The sequence below is a fragment of the Chrysemys picta genome, chromosome 1, assembly GCF_011386835.1.
Source record: "Chrysemys picta bellii isolate R12L10 chromosome 1, ASM1138683v2, whole genome shotgun sequence".
NCBI lineage: Eukaryota > Metazoa > Chordata > Testudines > Emydidae > Chrysemys > Chrysemys picta.
In genome coordinates, this window is record NC_088791.1 from 111908317 (window position 1) to 111927429 (window position 19113).

The window sequence follows — 19113 nt, forward strand, 5'->3', positions numbered from 1 at the left end:
GCTACTGCCCAAGGGCCACTTAGAACATTTGTCAGCTTCAGACCTTGTAAAGAGCAGATTTCTCCTCCCTTCTCTTTGTGATGCTGACTAGTACCTGGGTTGCAGAGCAGGGCTGCTGGCTCTTTGGGGAGGAAGGTATTGTAGGTCTGGGCTAGTATAAGAAGTGAGCAGTGATTCTATCCCTGGGGCACTGCCACATGTAGACAAATCAAAGAAGAATAATGGACCCTCATCCCAACTCTCCCACTCACTGCTGGTAAATTAACATTTTTGCTCATCCATCTTCCCACTGAAGGATCCACGCTTGGGCAGCTGCTCCGTTGTCCCAAAGTGTGGAACACATGCCTCGAGAGCGCTCCGAAGCAGCAGCAGTGGGACTGCAGGGAGGGAGGGTGTCTGTATTTCAATGAACAGTCTGGTAATCACAGTAAAGGAAAGAGAGGCTCTGTTACAAAATGTCCCTCACTAATGAGAACACGGGCAGTCACACAGGCTTATAGTCCCCCTCCTAAAATTCTGACTTAGGGCTGCCACTGTAAGAAGGTGAGGGAATTATTTCCTTCTCTGTAGAAGACCATTTTTGTAATCCATCTGCACCAACTAGATTGCTATATAAATTATTTACTGTGAATGTTACTGAGCCCTGACCTAATCTGATACTCCTGGCTCAGCTTTCTGCCACCTACCAGGGTCACTGAACACCCCACAAAGTAACATCATCTTTCCCTAAGATGAGAGTACGTTCCACTCATACGACTGCCGTGCTGCTCTGAACTATGCTGGCTGAAAGAAAGCTTAATGTTTTGTCTACCACATCCCTGCTTCTCTTAGTGTGAGGCTGGACGCTCATCGTGAGATGAGTTTCCAGATCTCAATCCATACCCAGAACAGATGCATCCTTCAAGGGGATGGAAAATGAAACCAGACCTCTGCCTTATTGCTATTTCAGTAAAATGGACAGTGTTGGTATCCATGTTTCCAGGGGGCAATGAGGAGCCTCTCTTTTTGGCAAACCCTGCATCAGGACAGAGACCTGGCTCAGTAAATCAATTTCCTGAACACAACCACACCCGGCTGTCTGACACATTGCTTCTGCCAGCCAGGGCCAGCTCTGATGGCAGAATCCCAGAGCAGCTCAGTCAGGGGCCAATAGAGGGAAGGTATTTGGAGAGACAAGCCCTGAACAGAGCATCACCTGTATAGCATTACCAGGATGTTCTGGCCTTTCTCTCTATACGAAGAGGCTAAGTGTTATCTCATCATCAGAGCTGTCAATCTATTATTAACACTGTACTTCTGTCAAGCATCCAGGAAAAGGCAGGGGCATTTGAGTGACTCATGTCTCTCTCTCTCTTCCCCTCTCTAACTCCTATTCTTTCAAGTCCCATTCTGCAACAAGAGAGAGACATATTCTGAGTGGAATTAAATGTCATCCAGCCAGAGAGCACTGCCACTGTGCCAATGCACAGGACAGGATCTGCTTTCATGGCACCTGAGGGAGAGTCTCTGTGCTATTGACCCCAACCTTTGCTTGATAGGAATGCATGGGGGATTTAGGATAAAGATCTTCCTTCAGTTTGGCCCCAGTGATCCATTTTCCTCCTTAGGGAGAGCTGGGACAAGCAGGGCTCTGACTGGTATCTCCTAGGCCTATGTAGACAATCTCACTTGATTGAGAGAGGAAAAACCTCTGAAGGAATCATGAGATACAGCCCGAGAAAAGAAAATCTGGGACATTCCCTCTGCACCCTTGTCGCCTCATCCTCTGGTGCTTCAAGAAGCTGCCCTGCCTATGAGCCAAATCCTGAAGCCCTTACGTCAGTCTTCACTCAGTCCACTATCTGGCAAACTCCCACTAGAGTCAATGGGAATTTGAATTCCAAAAGGACTGAATAAAACCTGAGCAAGGACCACAGGATTTGGCCCTATTACTGGGGAATGGGACATCATTGATATAAATCAAGTCAACATCCAAAATGGATTGTAGGACATAATAAACTCCAAAAGAATGGGGAAAGAGTGTGATAGTGGAGGAAACTCACAGCTGCTTCAGTCCCAGCTTCTCCAAAATATCTGCTTCTACCAGCTACCTCTCCCAAGATGTACTTTCCAGGAGTTCCTTGGGGGCTAAGAAACAATTTGTTCTGGAAGTTGGTCCCTACAAAAAGAAGCAGGAAGGCAGACAGGATAAGAGATTCTGGTTTCCAATCTATGAAAGACAATCTATGGTGGGACTATAAGGACACTATCTGAGATTTATCTACTTTAATACTGAACAGCAGAATGAATCTAAAGCCGGGGTTGTCAATTATTTTTTGTCAAGCTCCAAATTTCTTGGTCAAGGTATAGTCAAAGTCCAGACTTCAGAGAAAATAATAATGATAATGATATGGAAATAAAAAGATTATGGGGTTTGTTCTAAAGCATCTGGCAGCCCAGATTTGGCCCGTTATCTGCCTATTGGCTACCCTTGATCTAAAGCCACCAAATGCCATTGACTTCTACAAGGCAAAGTGAAGAGGAGAAGACTGGGTATGACGTAGGGATAAACCTAACTGTGTTTTGGTCAAATGCTCTACCTGCAGCCCATGAAAACATTGAGGGAGGTGGAGTGATTTCCTGCTCAGAAGACACCTTCCAGGAAAGGAGTTACAATGAATATGAGAGCTCAGTACTGAAGCACAGGTGCAAACCCCTCACTCCCTCAGTATGAGGTGGAAAGCTTGTTCTCCTGTTGCTGGTGCTATGTTGTCACAGGGATGAAGTGGTAATTTTGAGGCTACTAGTTCCCCACAGGGGTTGAACTATTACAGTCCCTACATATCCACAAGATCCACACAAATGACTGAAATGGTTGCCTCTCCAGACCAATGTGACCAGCAATACAGATGGCAGATACCACTGAGGAATAACTTGTTCATACTCAAGCCCCTAGAGACATAGTTCAATGCCCTCTTTCCTTCTCCCACCTGGCCTAGCGAAGATTAAACCTTACCTGTGAGACACCATAAGCCAGGGCTCAGCCTCCTACACCCTTCTCAGCACTCACATCATCATCAGCTAATCCTGCATTTTTTCTGAGTGCTCCCTTGGCAACAGGTGGTTTGGGGAGCATTGCAAAGTTTGACAGACTCTCAGGTTAGCAAAGGCAGGTGGGTCTGTGTTTGTGGTTTTCAGAAGGCATTTGACAGCACTGCCAAACGCAGAGCATCCAGCGGGTTAGAGAGACTGTTGGGCACTTTTACACCTTACTGGGACACCAGTCTCGGTTAATTAACACCAAGGCCCATCACCACTTGATATGGGCCCAAGCTGAAAAGTGTGGATTTGGAGCTGAACTTACCCAAGGTTAGAGGTTGTTTGGATCCAGGGGTTAGGTCTGGCCCATCTAAGAGATGACCAGCTACAAAGTTTGGATCTATACCCAGACTCTCTCAAATCTAGACTTCTTGGGCCTTACCAAACCTCAAGAACCATGAAATTCGGCACCATATCCTAGCTTCCCTAGAGTTTATGGGGCAGGGCTCAGCTGTAGGGGCTGGGGCTGAATCCAACTTTAGCCATAACACATCACATTCTAATGGAATTGGGCTGATCAGAAAAAAATGTTAAGGTGTTTATTTCTGAGCAAAGTGGCTTTTTAAAAACATACCAACTCCCAGCCCCAAACCCCTCTATTTTGAGAGAGTCGTTCTTTAGCTCAGGCCATGTCTCCCATCATGCTATGCACCATTCTAGTCTAACTCTGTGGAGTGTCCTCACATTAGGCAGCAAAGCCCTCTGGGACACGCTGACCTTTCTAGTGCAACTGCAGGGATGTTTACTCACCAGCCCTGGTAGTTCATAAAAAACACTAGCTGGAGAAAGGCTGAGAGCAAGCTCATGCTGCCAGGGACCTAGATAGCAATGTCAGGGTACATCTGGGAGAAAGTTCATTTTACTGCAGGGAACAGCAGTGAAGAATTCCATTGTGATCATACTGTAGCCTTAACTGTATTAAAAATGGATGAAGGCTTAAAGAGGGATAACCACTGTTTTAACACACACTCTCTCTCCTCTCTGCTTCTCACCCACTAGTGCTTGCCTATTGGCTCTCTCTGTGTGCAGCAGACTCCCTCTTCACTTGCCCTTCCTCCTGCAAGTGTAACAGTGGCAGTCTGGAAGTGGACTGTAGTGGCTTGGGCCTCTCATCCATCCCCTCAGACATTCCTACGAACACCAGAATCTTCCTCTTCCTCAACAACAAGCTAAGCACACTGCCAGGACCAGTCTTTTCCAATCTCTCTGCCCTACAGAGGCTGGACCTTTCCAACAACTTCTTGGACCAGCTGCCCCAGAACATCTTCAGTGACCTAGGGAACCTCACCGAACTACAGCTGAGGAACAACAGTATCAGGACCCTGGACAAGGACCTTCTGCAGCAGATGTCCCTACTGCGCCAGCTAGACCTATCCATCAATGGCCTTGCTCAGATACCCTCAGGAATCTTTGATGACCTCCCGGCTCTCCGCTTGCTCTCCCTTAGGTCTAACCGCCTACAGAGCCTAGACAGGGTGACCTTTGAACCATTAGTCAGCCTGCAGCAGCTCCAAGTTGGGGATAACCCCTGGGAATGTGACTGCAACCTGAGAGACTTCAAACACTGGATGGAATGGTTCTCTTATCGAGGTAGGTACCACAGGGAGGGGGAGCCAATCATAGGGTGACAGATTGACTGCTAAGCTTTGCAGTGGAGGAGAGAGGTAGACAGACAGAGATAAGAAAGACAGATCAGGCTGACCTAAATTCTAGATCTTGGCCAAAGAGAAGAAGGTCAGTACTATAATGTTGTGCTACACAACAATGTAGTAATGCTACAGTTATTGCTGAGAAGATGCTTGCATTCTAAAACCTTCTTTTCAGATGCTATTTTTCATACTTGCTCCAAAACCCAAATGTGGATTTTTTTTCAGAGAGGGGAGAACTTGCTTAAAAAGCTTGAAAATTGTAGAGTTATGAGTTTGAAAAAAAGGTGCTTTTCATGCTTAAAAATAGTTCTCCAGCCCACTTCCTTGTGCTGGGATAACTAAAAACAAGACTGTTGGTAAAGCTTCAGGTTTGCCTCCAGTAAAGCAAATATCAGAAATGTTGATGTTTGAGGATGGTGTACTGCCACACAAGTATTGCCAACCCAAAATCATGAGTTAGGCCCCAAAAAAACATGACTGGCTTAAAAATGAGGTTTTTTTAAAATAATAGATTTGGAGACCTCTTTGTTTGCCTTCTGATGTTGGAACCTATAGGGTTTACATTTTAAAGCCTTTCTCTGCAACATTGAGGGATAAAAGCTGAAATTCTCTCAGAATCACATGACTCCAGGTGCTGGGACTTTAAGAGAAACGCTACATATTGTGACAACACCAAAGGTGTGACCCTCCTCTCTTTGAAGCCACTGAGAGCAGGAGTAGGCCTCAACTTATCAGCATGGCAACAGCATGTTACCTCTACTGATCTCAGATAACCACACTGGGAAGAGATTACATGACTGTGCAATTACGAGGCTGCAGTTTGGCATATGCCAAGGGTGGCCAAATGTACTGACCCTCTGAGCCACATACGACAATCTTCAGAAGTTCGAGAACAAGGGCACACACTCCTATGGGAGACACCTGCCGAGGCTGAAGTTCCTAGAGCCCTCTCCCCACTGGGCAGAAGCCCCTACCCCAGTACCAGGCAGAGCTCCTCAACTCCCCTGCCCCAAGTCTGGCACAGCAGGCTCCGGGAGCTGCACTTTAATGGTAAAAGAGCCATATGTGGCTTGTGAATCACAGTTTGGCCACCCCTGGCATATGCATTAATGTGAACACAGACAAAGGCACACTGGTTCCTCTTTTTCTTTTTGACTTTTTTTACTTGTTTTCTGAATTTGACTCACACCGCAGAACAAGAGAAGCAGACAGAGAGCATTCTGGTTTTTCTTTCAAAGGAAACTGCACAAACACAGTGAAGCGCCTGCATCAGCATAGATTGCTAAATGTATGGAGGGAAGTGCTGACTAGTGAGAATATGGGACTGGGAGTTTTAGCCCTTGGGTTCTCATTTGAGTTCTGTCACTGACTTGCAGTTTCATCTTAGGAAATTACTTTGTCTTTTTGTGCCCCATTTCCCTCATATGTAAAAAGGGGCTAATAACGCTGACCTTCATACCTTAAAGGGCTTTGTGAGGATTAGTTAATTCATGTTTTTATTGCATTTCGATAGCCTTAGATGGAAGGTATAAATCATTACCAAATACTAACTATGCACCCCTCGGGCTAGAGTGTAGCTACTAAAGCCCTACCCACCTAAAGGGCGGTGGAGGGAGATCACAACCAGTGGCAGTTGCAGAAGCCATTCTGCCCGCAGTGTGCTGACGCAGACAATGTCTCCAAGGTTAGTGGATGAGCAAATGTAGGGGCAGCCACTGATACACCATTTTAAAAGGTGCAGTATCTTCTCCCCCGCCGCTGTCTCTGGACCCCCTACCAGCGTGAAAGTGAAGGGGGACAGGGCCGTACCTTCATCCCATCACCTGTAGTGCAACTGGCAATGCTCTGACTCCACCCACCCCCTTCTCACTCTTACACTCTGGGAACACAAGGTGCTAGATTCTGGCTGCCTCTTGGAGTATGGAAGGGTTCCCTGCATCCTCTCCCACACTCCACTGAGCACTTGTGCAAGAGAGACCAGATTATAGCCCCTTAGATATGATAAGGCCCAGTTATGGTCACTTGGGGATCCAGACCTTTGCATTTCCTGGCTTCTGTGGGCCAGATCCTCAGCTAGTGTAAGTTACACTGATGTACACCAGCTGAGAATCTAGCCTTGTGTATTTAAAAGCTGAACCACAACAATGTACTGACATAGCTCACTGCACTGAACCAGGCCCTGCCTGACACCGAGCTGTGAATCACCCCTTTTTTTTCTGTTGGGACAGGAGGAAAGATTGACCAGTTGGCATGTACGCTGCCCAAGGAGCTGCGGGGGAAGGACATGCGAATGGTCCCCATGGAGATGTTCAACTACTGTTCACAGCTGGAGGATGAGAACGGCTCCACTGTGCTGGACAATTCTGGCCCACCATGCACTAAAGGAAGCCCGACTCCTTCAAAATCCAAGTCAGGGCCAGAACCTGAAGTGGAGCCGAGCGTGGGGTGCCCCCAGAAACAGAGATACCGGCCGGTTAGTGTGCGCCGAGCCATTGGCACTGTGATCATAGCTGGGGTGGTGTGTGGCATCGTGTGTATCATGATGGTGGTGGCAGCAGCTTATGGCTGTATCTACGCATCCCTCATGGCCAAGTACCACCGAGAGCTGAAGAAGAGGCAGCCACTAATGGGTGACACAGAGGGTGAACATGAAGAACAAAAGCAAATCTCCTCTGTGGCATGAAACTCTTCTCGGAAGGCAAGGGTAGAAGTGAGCAGAGTACCTGAGAGCAGTGAGGCCTGTGTCCTCCCACAATCCATCTTCCCAGACAGATGGACAGACTGTGCTATCACTCCACTCATCCAATTAGTGCAACATGCTTCTGGGTTTAGGACATCTGGCTCTAAATTTAATTCCTCTGCATCAGGCCCTTTGGCACCCCTTCACCCTCATGCCCTACCAAGTCAATAAACTATAGTCAGACCTCAAGTGCTTGCCATGCCTCATCCTTGCACAGAGCCCCCTTGGATATGCACAGCAAGGGCAGCCAACACCTTCCAGGAGCCCCTGGTGTCCTGACACCCTCCTCTCAGCTTCAGTCCCCACTTCCTCCTACATCCCACACAGAACTGCAGAGCCTTCTGCAACCACAGAGAGCAGCCAACTGTGCTGAAGAAGCTCCTTGTATATTTACCAAGACACCAGAGCAAGTGTCTAAGTCTCACTGGTGGAGTCATTGGTGTTACAGGACAGTGAGCTATTCCCCATCTCCTGTACAGCTGAGAAAAACTTGGCCAAGAGAATATCGGGAGAGAGAGAAGGTCCTACATGGTCACAATAGGGAGAGAAGGGAGATTCCCCTTCTCACTTTGAATGCTGGAAGGACACACCTACCCTAAGATCTGTGCACATAGACTCCATCCGCTCACCCTGACAAACACCATACACCAACATGCACACACATTTATCACCCACACGTACATACAAATAGCTATGTGCATACACACGGATCACCCACATGCACATACAAATATACCCCAATGCACACATGCCAATCCCCCACATGTGCATACAAACATGGCCATATGCACACATTTACTCACTTGCATACCTATGTGTATCTATACATTCCTACTCTGGAGCACCTAAAAGTGTGCTAGGCACCTTCCACTACAGGCAACCAGTCCTGAGGGGCTTACAAAAATATCTCAGAGATGGTGCAAAGACTCAGGGAGGAGTAGGAGAGAAAGGACAGAGGCAACAGCCTTAAGATTCCAGTGTTACTCAGTGACAACTTGTGCACAGCACGAAAAGGTGAAGTGTGGCTTTGTATTTATTTTATGGTTTTATAAGATAAACAGAATGCGTGGGTGACCAATGGGAAGCCTCAGTCTGCAAGTGTCCTATAGACATCTCGGATGAAGCAAGTCCTCAGGAGGCATTGAAAATAGAAACTTGTTGACCAGCTGGGGAAGTGTGTTCCATGTATAGGGGCAACGTGGAAAACAGCCTGGAGGTGGTTGTGGGAGAAGCAGATAAACAGAGTGACAGCTGGCATTACTGGCAGAGTGGAGGGGGTGTATGGTGGGAAGGCAATGTGCTGAGTAGAGAGGGGCAGAGTTATTTATGCTGGGCCTTTGAAGGTGAGAACAGAATGCTGGAACTCGATGCAATAAAGAGGGAATTAGTAGAGGGATTCAAAGAGGTGGGTGCCATGGTCACCACACAGCCCACTGACACAGATGTGTTCACGATTACATCTCCTACCTCACACAAATATAAGGGGACACACACACACACACACACACACACACACACACACACAAATTGACTAATATGCAAACATATACATGTATGTGCTTATTGACACACACACACACACAGGCATGCACATGCACTGTATCTGTCACCTAGGCTAACTTTTCCCAGGCCCGATTTAAAAACCCGCTGAGCCTCATATTAGCCTCATCTCTTTTGAAACTGACAAAAAAAAAAAAAAAAGCCAACACAAGGACTCATTTTGTATCATTGGAAGTGGGATAAAGTGCTGTCTCCAGGGGAGAGCGCACATTGCCATGGTAACCTGTTCTAACCCGTCACAGTGGGTATTCCTGGGACAGGAAGATGACACCAGAGGTCTTGCAGCCGCAATGTTTGTGTCTGGTGCGATCCTTGACATCCTGAAATGATCTGGCAGCCGGCCCAGATTTGCAGGGTATTTCTCTGGTAAGCCAGGTGCAGAGTCCAGCAATCACGGCAGCTGAGCAGAGCCAGGTCATATCAACTCCTTTCCTCTCCTATTGTATCCTGATACCTTCAGATAATCTGCAGCCCTTCCCTCTAGCTGCTGCTGGATTCCAGTGGAAACACCACACATTCCTTCTCAACTCCTTCACTGTCAGTCCAGCTGTCATATCAACGAACAGGAATGCTACCACGTACTCTCAGACAGTTTGGAGTGGCAAAAATCCTCCTACCGGTCCACAGCCACCAGATCCAAAGAGATGGGATAACCGCAGACAGGAGTAAAACTATTTCCCATTTGTCTAGTGATGGCAGGGACAGAGGAGAACGTTCTGCATGAAGGGGAAGGGAGGCTGCTGCGCAAGTGAGAATGGGAGAGGCACGTTCTACACACCCATTCTATGTGCTGCATGTGGGAGGGAGAGGGGAAATGCCATGAGTGGAGAATGGATTCTCCTCTCAACCCACCTGATTATGCTTCAGCTGTAGCCTGCTCCGAGGGGTAGAACTGGTGCACTACAGCCTCCTCCTCCCAGCATGCATGTTGCTGCTGCTCCATATTCCCAGCAAGCCAGGACTCAACTCCGCCTGCTGGATCCAGACTCCCCACCCCAGGAACGTATCACCATAGCATACTGGACTCCGCAATCATACTTGAAATGGGACTTGAGTCAGAGCTGTATATTTATAGATCTCTATTTTACTTGTAACAAATAATGATGAAACAATTGCACAAAGCAAATGGGGTGTGCGTGTGTGTATGTGTGTGTGTGTAGGGAGGGGGATAAAGGGTAGGGGAGAGGAGAAAAATCCCCACCTGTCCCCTTTTCCCCAACAAAGTTTCCTTTGTTGCTGATAACATTTTCTTTCTTCTGTTGTGGGTTTGAGTGTGGCCTCGAACCTCATTTCCTCTTGTTTCTCGGTGGTATGGCAAAGGGTCTGGCGAACAGCAGGCTGGGTTCACCTCGGCCCTGATGCAGGGACTTCCAGGTTTAGAAACCCACTCAGGAAAGGAGGAGGAAGGTGAGGGACGAAAACAGAAGGTTGTTGAGAAAAGTGAGGGTGGACACTGTTTAGTCCCCATGAAATGCAAATACTTGAGAGGACAACAGGCTACTGAAACCCAGGGGTGGTGATCTCCTCCCTGCTGAATAGTGCAACAGGGCAACCCAGGAAGGGCCCAACATACACCACAGCTCGGGAACAGGCTTTTCAATTGTGACCTGGCACATCTGCAAAACTTGCTCCTCTTGTGCAGCTGGGAATGGGCTTCTCCATTGCCACCAGGCACATCTGGGGAACACGGTCCTCCAGTGTAGCTAGAAAATAGGCTCTCTCGATGGAGGAGAACACACCTGGCCCACAGCTTGGCCCAGCCGTGCTAGTGTGCTCAGGAAAAGGCCTCCTCGGGGGTGCATCTGGGAAGTGGGCTCCTCCTCCGCAACCAGTCACAGCTAGGAGATGGGCTTCTCTTTGGAAACCCCAGCAAACATGTCCCACCTGTGCAGGCAGGCACTGCAGTGCAGAGCAGTCAGTTCTTCAGTGCACGTGGGTGCACTCTGTAAATGTGCTTCCCCTGGGCAAGCAGGCACACGCAGGAACACCTCTCCTAGGTGTGGTGCAGGCAGGCCCATTGCCTGTGGGGAGCAGATGGCTTGGGCAATTTCTTTTCTTCTGTTAAGGTTTGAGGGAGAGCGACATGGTTTTCTAAAATGGTTGAACAGAGGTTTATTTGGCATGAGACAGATGCTTTTTAAAGGTATATTATATTTCTGGCTTGTTGTTACAGAAGATAATAAAGAATGTATTTTCCTATGCACCTCACTGTTTAAATGAGATTTCTAGTACCACCTCCCTCACCCAGCCCCCCACACAGGCAGACACTGCCGGGACATAGCTAACGAGAGAGCAGGGGCACAGTCAGGGCAAGGAGAATGGATGTTGTGGCTATCAGCTCATTATCTAAACCCAGAAAGGGCCAAATTAAGTCCTCATGTAATTACACTGAAGCTGATGGAGTTACATCAGGGTTGAATTTGGCTCAGATAGATTCAGAATATATTCAATAAAACATACTGTGACAAATAATAATCCTAGAGCTTCACATTTGTCACTATGATGAACATGCTTTTTACTTTGAAATGAATGGAAATAGGTCTCCATAATCCTCCTGCACACCAGCTACAGAGACCTCTGCTTCTCAAGCAAAAGGAGATTATTTATTAGCTGTTAGTTGTATAGGGTCTGAGACACACAGATGAGTAGTTTACATTCCATTCTGCAGAGGGCAGTGGTACACATACATACACAGTTAATTACATACTCTTCTAGTCCAAACCCCCCCCCCTCAAATGTCTGGAATCTCAAAGGAGTTCAAATCCCACTGCAAATGCTAGTGTAGCAAACCCATGGCAACCTATGGACTTGACAGTTGTCACTACAATGCTCGCTGTGGTCATTCTGATCATGGTGGTGAAAGTGGGGGACAGAACCCAAATGCTCATGTTCTGAAAGAGCTAGCCAAAAGCAATTCTGCTGCCCCAAACGCACGAACCACTGGAGCTAAAGGAGAATCTCCAACAACATTTAACAACATAGCATCTATGCTACATCCTTTAGCAATTCTGATTCCTTCCAGTCCAGGACAGGGGAACACATACACACTAGCCAGTTCATTACAATAACCTAAATCTAGAGCTGAGAAAGTAATTCACAGCCAATAATTTGAGTGATCTAGGCTTTTCTTTTCAAAAATGATCGGTGAGCAACTTGCAATTTTCTCCAACCTGCTTATCCTTTTAAATGGTTTGCCAAATAATTTCTACAGATAATTCCTGATCTGAATATTGCTCACGGGCAGCTCACTCTGAGTGTTCAGCGTGTGAGCAGTGTTGGTTAGTTTTGATCAGAAGCGAAGCTCACAGGATCCATTTCTATTCTTTGCTTAGATGAGTATAACGCTTAGAACTGGGTTTCTGATGACCAGACGTTCATCAAGGAGAGGTTACTCACCTTGTGCAGTAACCAATGGTCGTTGAGATGTGTGTCCCTATTGGTGCTCCACTTCTGGTGTACTCACACTCCTTGTGCCTTTAATCAGAGATTTTTGGTAGTAGTGCCTGTTTGCCCATATATGCATCCTATGCTTCCTCAGGCCCCCTTCTGAGGCTATATAGGGCTGCGCTGGTAAATTGCCCTCAGTTCCTTCTCTACTGTGAAGTCCCCAGGGGAAACTCCAAAGCAGAGGGGAGGAGGGTGGGTAGTGGAGCACTGAAAGGACACACATCTTGAAGCACTCCAGTTATTGCACAAGGTGAATAACCTCTCCTTCTTCTTTGAGTAGCATCCCTGTGCATGCTCCACTTCAGGAGACTACTGAGTAGTACCCCCAGCTAGAGTGGGGGGCTTCAGAACCAAGTCCAAGACAATGACAACACAGCATTTCCAACACCAGCATCTCATCAAAAAGACGGACTACTGCACAATGCTTGGAGAAGGTATGTATAGAAGACTAAGTGGCCGCCTAAGAAATTTCTAGAATAGGGACATTCTTGAGTAATGTCACAGAAGTAGATAGAGATCCTGAGCCAACACCGTAGAAGGAGGCTGTATATCTGAAGATTTATAACACAATAAGATACAGTCAGAGATCCACCCGGAAAGTCTCTGGGTGGAATTTGCCAAACCTTTGGCTCTATCTGCAATAGCCACAATTGGGCTGGGTGACTTCCTAAATGCCTTAGTTCTGTCTAAATAAAAGGTTAACGCCATCCGAACAGCCAAAGTGTGTAAAATGGCCTTCTGTCTGGACTGATGAGGCTTGGGGGAAAAAAACGGAAAAAGGTTGATGTGAAACTCAGATGACACCTGGGGTAAAAATTTAGGGTGTGGAAGTAATGAAACTTCGTCCTTGAAAAATACTGTAAATGGAAGATCTGCCATAAGAGGCTACTTTTTCCCACCCTTGACCAGAGTTGATAGCTACCAAAAAGAGGTCTTCCAAGATAAATTAATGAGGGAAGATTGACCCACTGGATCAAAAGGGAGGGCTCATACGGCATTTAAGTACTAAATTAAAATCCCATATAGATGTGGGTTTCTTAGGGAAAAAGGTTTCCCAGTCCTCTCAGAAACTTGACAGCTATAGGATGGGTGAAAGATTGAGAATCGCACAACCACTAAATGAAAGGCTGTTATAATTGTCAAGTAGACCTTGATAGAGCCCATAGGTAACTTTGTATTTTTTAGCTTTAGGAGGTAATCAAGGATGATTGAGAGGGAAAAATGAAAAGGAGGAACACCTTTCTGGACAGCTCACAGGCTGAATCTTTTCCACCTGAGGAGTTAAGTGTGTCTCGCGGACTCTTTCCTACTTCAACAATATCAGTTGTACCTCTTTAAAGCAAGTCAGTTCTAGTCCCGTGAACCATCAAGGAGCCAGGCTTTGAGGTGAAGTATCTTCAGGCTGAAATGAAGAGTATGGCCGGTGTCCTGGGAAAGAAGATGAGGAATGGATGGATCTGATCGCCTGATAGACCACTAGGTGAATCAGGTAAGGATACCATATCCGTCTGGGCCATGTTAGGACTATTAATTCTGGCTTTGTCATATCTGATTTTGTTGATCACCTTCAAAATCAGTGGTATTGGGGGAAAAGAGTATAGAAGGTTTCTTGTCCATGGAATGATGAAGGCGTCTCCTAAACAGAGCCCTCCCCCTTAAGGAAAAGTGTTTGCATTACCTCTTGGTCACTGTGGCAAAAAGGTCTATTTCTTGAATCTTCCAAATCCGAAAAACTTGACTGAGAAGCTGAGGATTCAACTCCCGTCCATAGTCCTGGAAGAAATGCTTGTTGAGGTTGTCTGCTAGACTGTTCTATATCCTGGGAGGTAAGCTGCTGAAAGAAGGATGGATTGGCTATGCACCAGTTCCAGAACTTTACTGCTTTAAACACAAAGAGAAGGGAACTTGGCACCTCCCTATCAGTTGGTATAGAACATGCAAGCTCTGTTGTCTGTGAGAATCTTTTTGGACTTGTCCTGATTACAGGCAGGAAGTGGATGCAGGCATTCCTGACTACCTTCAGTTTGAGGAGGTTGATGTGTAGTCATGTCTCTCGGACAGATCATTTGCCCTGGACAGTGAGGGTCTCAAAGTACAGCCCCCAGCGATGCATCTGTCATTACAGTGATAGAGGAAGGAGGTTGAACAAACGGAATCCCTGCACAGACATTGTCTGTATTCCTCCATCAACTGAGAAAGTCTCGAACCTGATGAGGGACTGACACCAACGTGCTTATGATGTGTTTTTTCAGAGTATAAACAGTCCTGAGCCAGTCCTGCAAGCAACCTAGGTGGACCATGGCATATGGCATCACAAAAGTGCAGGCTGCCATGTGTCCAAGCAATTGAAGACAACTTTAAGATGTCTGTAGACTGACTAATCTTTGAGATGAGAATCTGTTGGGGGGAAGATAAGCACTTGCTGATATGGCATCCAAGTAAGTGTCTATGAACTCTATTCTTTATACTGGGCTCAAAATGGATTTCTCAATGTTGAGCTGCAATCCCAGTGCATGGAATAGGTATATCGTTGTCTTTATGGTGCCAAAGACCTCATTGTAAGACTGGCCCTTGAGCCAGTCATCAAGGTATGGAAAAATGATTATTCCCCAACATTGGTGGTATGCTGTGATCTTTGGGGCAGACAAAAGGCCAAACAGGAGCACTCAATACTGAAAGTGATCCTAGCCTACTGAAAAGTGCAGGAATAGTTTGTGAGATGGGTGAATTGTGATATGAAAATAGGCATTCTGAAGGTCAAGGGGTGAAAACCAATCCCCTAATTCAAATGATGGAATTATAGTTAAGAGAGACACCACCCTGAATTTTTGAGACTTGACCAAGTTGTTCAGGAGTTTTAGATCTAAAATTGTTCTTCCCCCCTCCATTCTTTTTCAGGACCAGAAAGAAGTTGGAATAAAACCTCTTCCCTCTCTGCTGAATAGGAACTGGTTCTACAGCACCCATTGGTAGAAGTGAGCTGAATTGCTGTAACTGGTGCTTGTGAGAGGGGTCCTGAAGAGGGACGGGGAAGGGTGATAAATGGATAGCATACCCGACCTTAAAACCTCCAGCACCCTTTGTCCCTTGTGATTCTCTCCCATGTGGAAAGAAAGTAGGAGAGAGAGTTTCTGAAGGGTGGGAGATGGGGAAAATGGTGTATATGCAGCTTGGTGTTGTGGGATATTTCTGGGTCCTCAACCAGCCTGTCAAAAATTACACTTAAATGATGATGATTGAGGAGCAGGCGCAGAGGGAGCAGGTGCTCACTTCCTCTGGAATCTTGACTTTTTCCTGGGTGGTCTCAGGGATCCTGAGAATGAAGCAAGGCAGGATCTTTGAGCCATTTGGTATTTATTAAACCTTTGTTTGTTTTAGGTGTGTAAATCCCAAGAAATTGCAGCATGGCTCTGAAATCCTTATGGGTACACGGCAAATCATCAGTGGACTCAGCGAACAGTTTGAGGCTATCAAAGGGAAGGTCCTCAACCGTGTTTTGGACCTCCCTTGGGAATCCAGACAGCTGGAGCCAGGATGCCTTCTGCATGACACTGCTGTAAGATGGATCGAGTGGCAGTGTTGGCTGCATCCAACAAGGCCTGTAGTGATGTTCTAGCTAACAGCTGACCCTTGTTAATAATAGCCTGAAACTGGTCATGCTGATCAGCCAGCAGATGTTCAATAAAGGTAGTGAATTTGGCATAATTTGAGTGAATGTACTTAGCCATGAGAGCTTGATAGTTTGTGATCCTAAACTGAAGAGTCATGGATGAGTAGGTCCTTCTGCCAGACAGATAAAAACATTTTTGGTCCTTATATGGTGTGGCCTTTGCATGATGTTGTCTGCCACATTCATTCACTACCTCCACAACCAGGGAATTCAGTGTTAGATGGGGGAACAGAAATTCACTCTTTAGTTGGGACATAGTATTTCTTATCAGCCTGTTTACACATTGGTAGAATCATCGCAAAGATCTCCCAGAGGGATTTTGCAGGATCCAACAGGGCCTCATTAATAGGCAGGACAACTTGGGTAGAAGGAGTCCATTAGAGGATGTCCAGGAGCTTATGTTGTGACTTCCTGACCTCTCCTAAGGGAACAGGATGGAATCCGAAATACATTTAATTAACTCTTGAAAGTTTCTGAAGTCATCAGCCACAGTTGATGGAGGAGGCATAACTGCTTCATCTGGGGAAGATGACGAAATATTGTTTGGGGACTAACCTCTTTATCTGTGCCCTGCCCTCCTGCTCCTCAAAGGATTCTTATGTCTCAGGTAATGGAGGAGGAGCAGATGGAGTAGAGGAGCATCTCTCCCTGTATTCCCTATAAGAGAGCCCAGAGGCATGGGAAAATTGCTGACCATATGCAGCCCAAGGATCCTAGTATAGCCATTGGGGAGGTCCAGAAGGAATTGCGGGGGTGTGCTCAAACTAGGTTGGGGAAACACAGGCCTGTCTTTGGTGCAACTCCCCCCTCTTGTCAAAAGCATTAGAATGGAAATCCCTTATCTGAAGTGCTGGGGAACCCTGGATTGAAATCTTTGAATTGGAGGAAAATACCTTCTCTTCAAGAGGGGAAACCCCAGCATTCTCTGAAGGTCTTGGAGAATCAAGTGATAGCAGGGAAAGGTCCCACCTCAGATAGACCCAGGTGAACGTGCCAAAGTTGACAGGGCACTGTGTTCAGTCAGTGACTGATGTCTGGGGGTGTGTGTCTCCTGCTTTGGATCTAAGGCCAGTTGGAGAGAACGTGCCATCATTGAGAGTCTCACTTTTAGCTCTCGATTCTTCTTGCCTTGCCCTTAAAAGTGGTGCAGATGGAGCATTTTTGTGGGGTATGAGGCTCTCCCAAGCAGCAATAAAATGGGAATGCCTGATGCTGACCAGGATGGCCTCCCGGCAAGAGATGTATTGCTCGAAGCCTGGACAACCTGGCATACCCCAGGGCAACAATATGTAGCAGGGGAAGTTTCCTCAAAGGGGAAAGGGAACAGAAGAAAGTCTCCCTAAATTCTTAAATTAAAAGCAGGCGCGGATTTAAAGTTAGTGGGGTCCTGTGCGCAAATGACGATTTCCCTTAGTTGCTGTTATGCTATTGCCAAGACAGCAAAAAAATGGTGAAGCAAAATTCTTTGCTAGACTACTTCAAAAAACCACATTTAGAGCACAGTTTGCAGAATGCAGAAAGCCTGGACCGATTCGCGACTTGCAATGCTGATTAAATTCGGTCCTGCATTTTGGGGTCCCCCTGTCATGAGGACCCTGTGCCTCGGCATGGTTTGTTTCATAGTAAATCCACCATTGATGAAAAGTAAACAAAATAACTAAAGAAAAAACAATAAACTAAAGAAGGGTAACTAGGCTAAGAGACTTTGAAAGTCCACCACTGTCTCAGGCTGCGGTGGTTGAGAAGGAACTGAGGGTGGTTCACCCGCCCAGTCCTCGATAGCCTCAGAGGACAGCACCAGGAAGCGCAGGGCTCGTGCGCGAACTGGACAGGCACTACTACCAAAAATCTCCAATTAAAGGCACGAGGGGTGTGAGCATACCTGAAGTGGAGCACCCATAGGGATATTACTAGAAGAACTAACCATTACATAATATTCAGTGTGAACACCAAATCATGGCCTAGCTTGGGAGGCTGTGTAGGGGAATAGAGGAGCATAAGATGCCTCCTTTCTCTCCTTTGTGGGTTTCGCGGACTGTTGGTAGTTGTGTCGGACAGAGAAAGAACAATTGGCACAGGCCTGGTAGACTTCTCCTGTACACATGGGCGGGAAGCGATAGGGAGTGGACAGAGTCTTGGCTCCACCCCTTAATGTAGCTAGGCTGGTGCCAGGTATCAGGCTGGTGCAGAATACTTCACCAGCGAGCAAGGGGGAAAACCGGAAGGCAGCGTGTGACGGGGAGAGTCAAAATCAGACTCCTGGGCTGCTCCCGGGGCAGTGCAGCAACACACTGCCCCATGCTTAGGCAAACCACAGTTTAGCCCACAACATTTGCTTTTTCCATGTACATACCTGGGAATCAGCTTGTTTGCTACAACATTTGCAGAAAGTGAACACAAAGGATACAAACGGCAACAAATTCAGGTTTTTATCTGAATAAATATTCACGGAAGAAGCACGGAGCTCTTTACTCAGCTCTGCATAAAGCTCTGGGGAGATATCCAGAGTAACAATAATGCCCACATATCTACACCAGCAACACCATCACAGGACCTAACCAGATCAGCTACAACATCACCGGTTCATTCACCTGCACGTCCACCAATGTTATATACGCCCTCATGTGCCAGCAATGCCCCTCTGCTATGTGCATTGGCCAAACTGGACAGTCACTACGTAAAAGGATAAATGGACACAAGTCAGATATCAGGAATGGCAATATCACAAAAACCTGTAGGAGAACACTTCAACCTCCCTGGCCACACAATAGCAGATGAAAAGTAGCCATCTTACAGCAAAAAAAACTTCAGGACCAGACTCCAAAGAGAAACTGCTGAGCTCCAGTTCATTTGCAAATTTGACGCCATCAGATCAGGATTAAACAAAGACTGTGAATGGCTAGCCAACTACACAAGCAGTTTCTCCTCCCTTGGTGTTCACACCTCAACTGCTAGCAGAGGAACTCACC

The 19113-nt window shown here is 46.7% G+C and overlaps 2 protein-coding genes across 3 annotated transcripts in view; one reads left to right on the top strand and one right to left on the bottom strand.

Annotated features, from left to right (window-relative positions):
* Nucleotides 1–11230, top strand: part of LRTM2 (leucine rich repeats and transmembrane domains 2) — a 28438-nt gene extending 17208 nt beyond the window's left edge. For both annotated transcript variants that reach the window (XM_005287998.5, XM_005287997.5), the window contains 2 exons: nucleotides 4078–4668; nucleotides 6956–11230. In XM_005287998.5, the coding sequence (XP_005288055.2) occupies nucleotides 4078–4668; nucleotides 6956–7410 (1046 nt within the window). In that variant the 3' untranslated portion in view covers nucleotides 7411–11230. The remainder of the gene's footprint in view (nucleotides 1–4077; nucleotides 4669–6955) is intronic.
* The window catches only part of CACNA2D4 (calcium voltage-gated channel auxiliary subunit alpha2delta 4), a 160986-nt gene that overhangs the window by 45543 nt on the left and 96330 nt on the right, over nucleotides 1–19113 (bottom strand). The window lies entirely within an intron of this gene.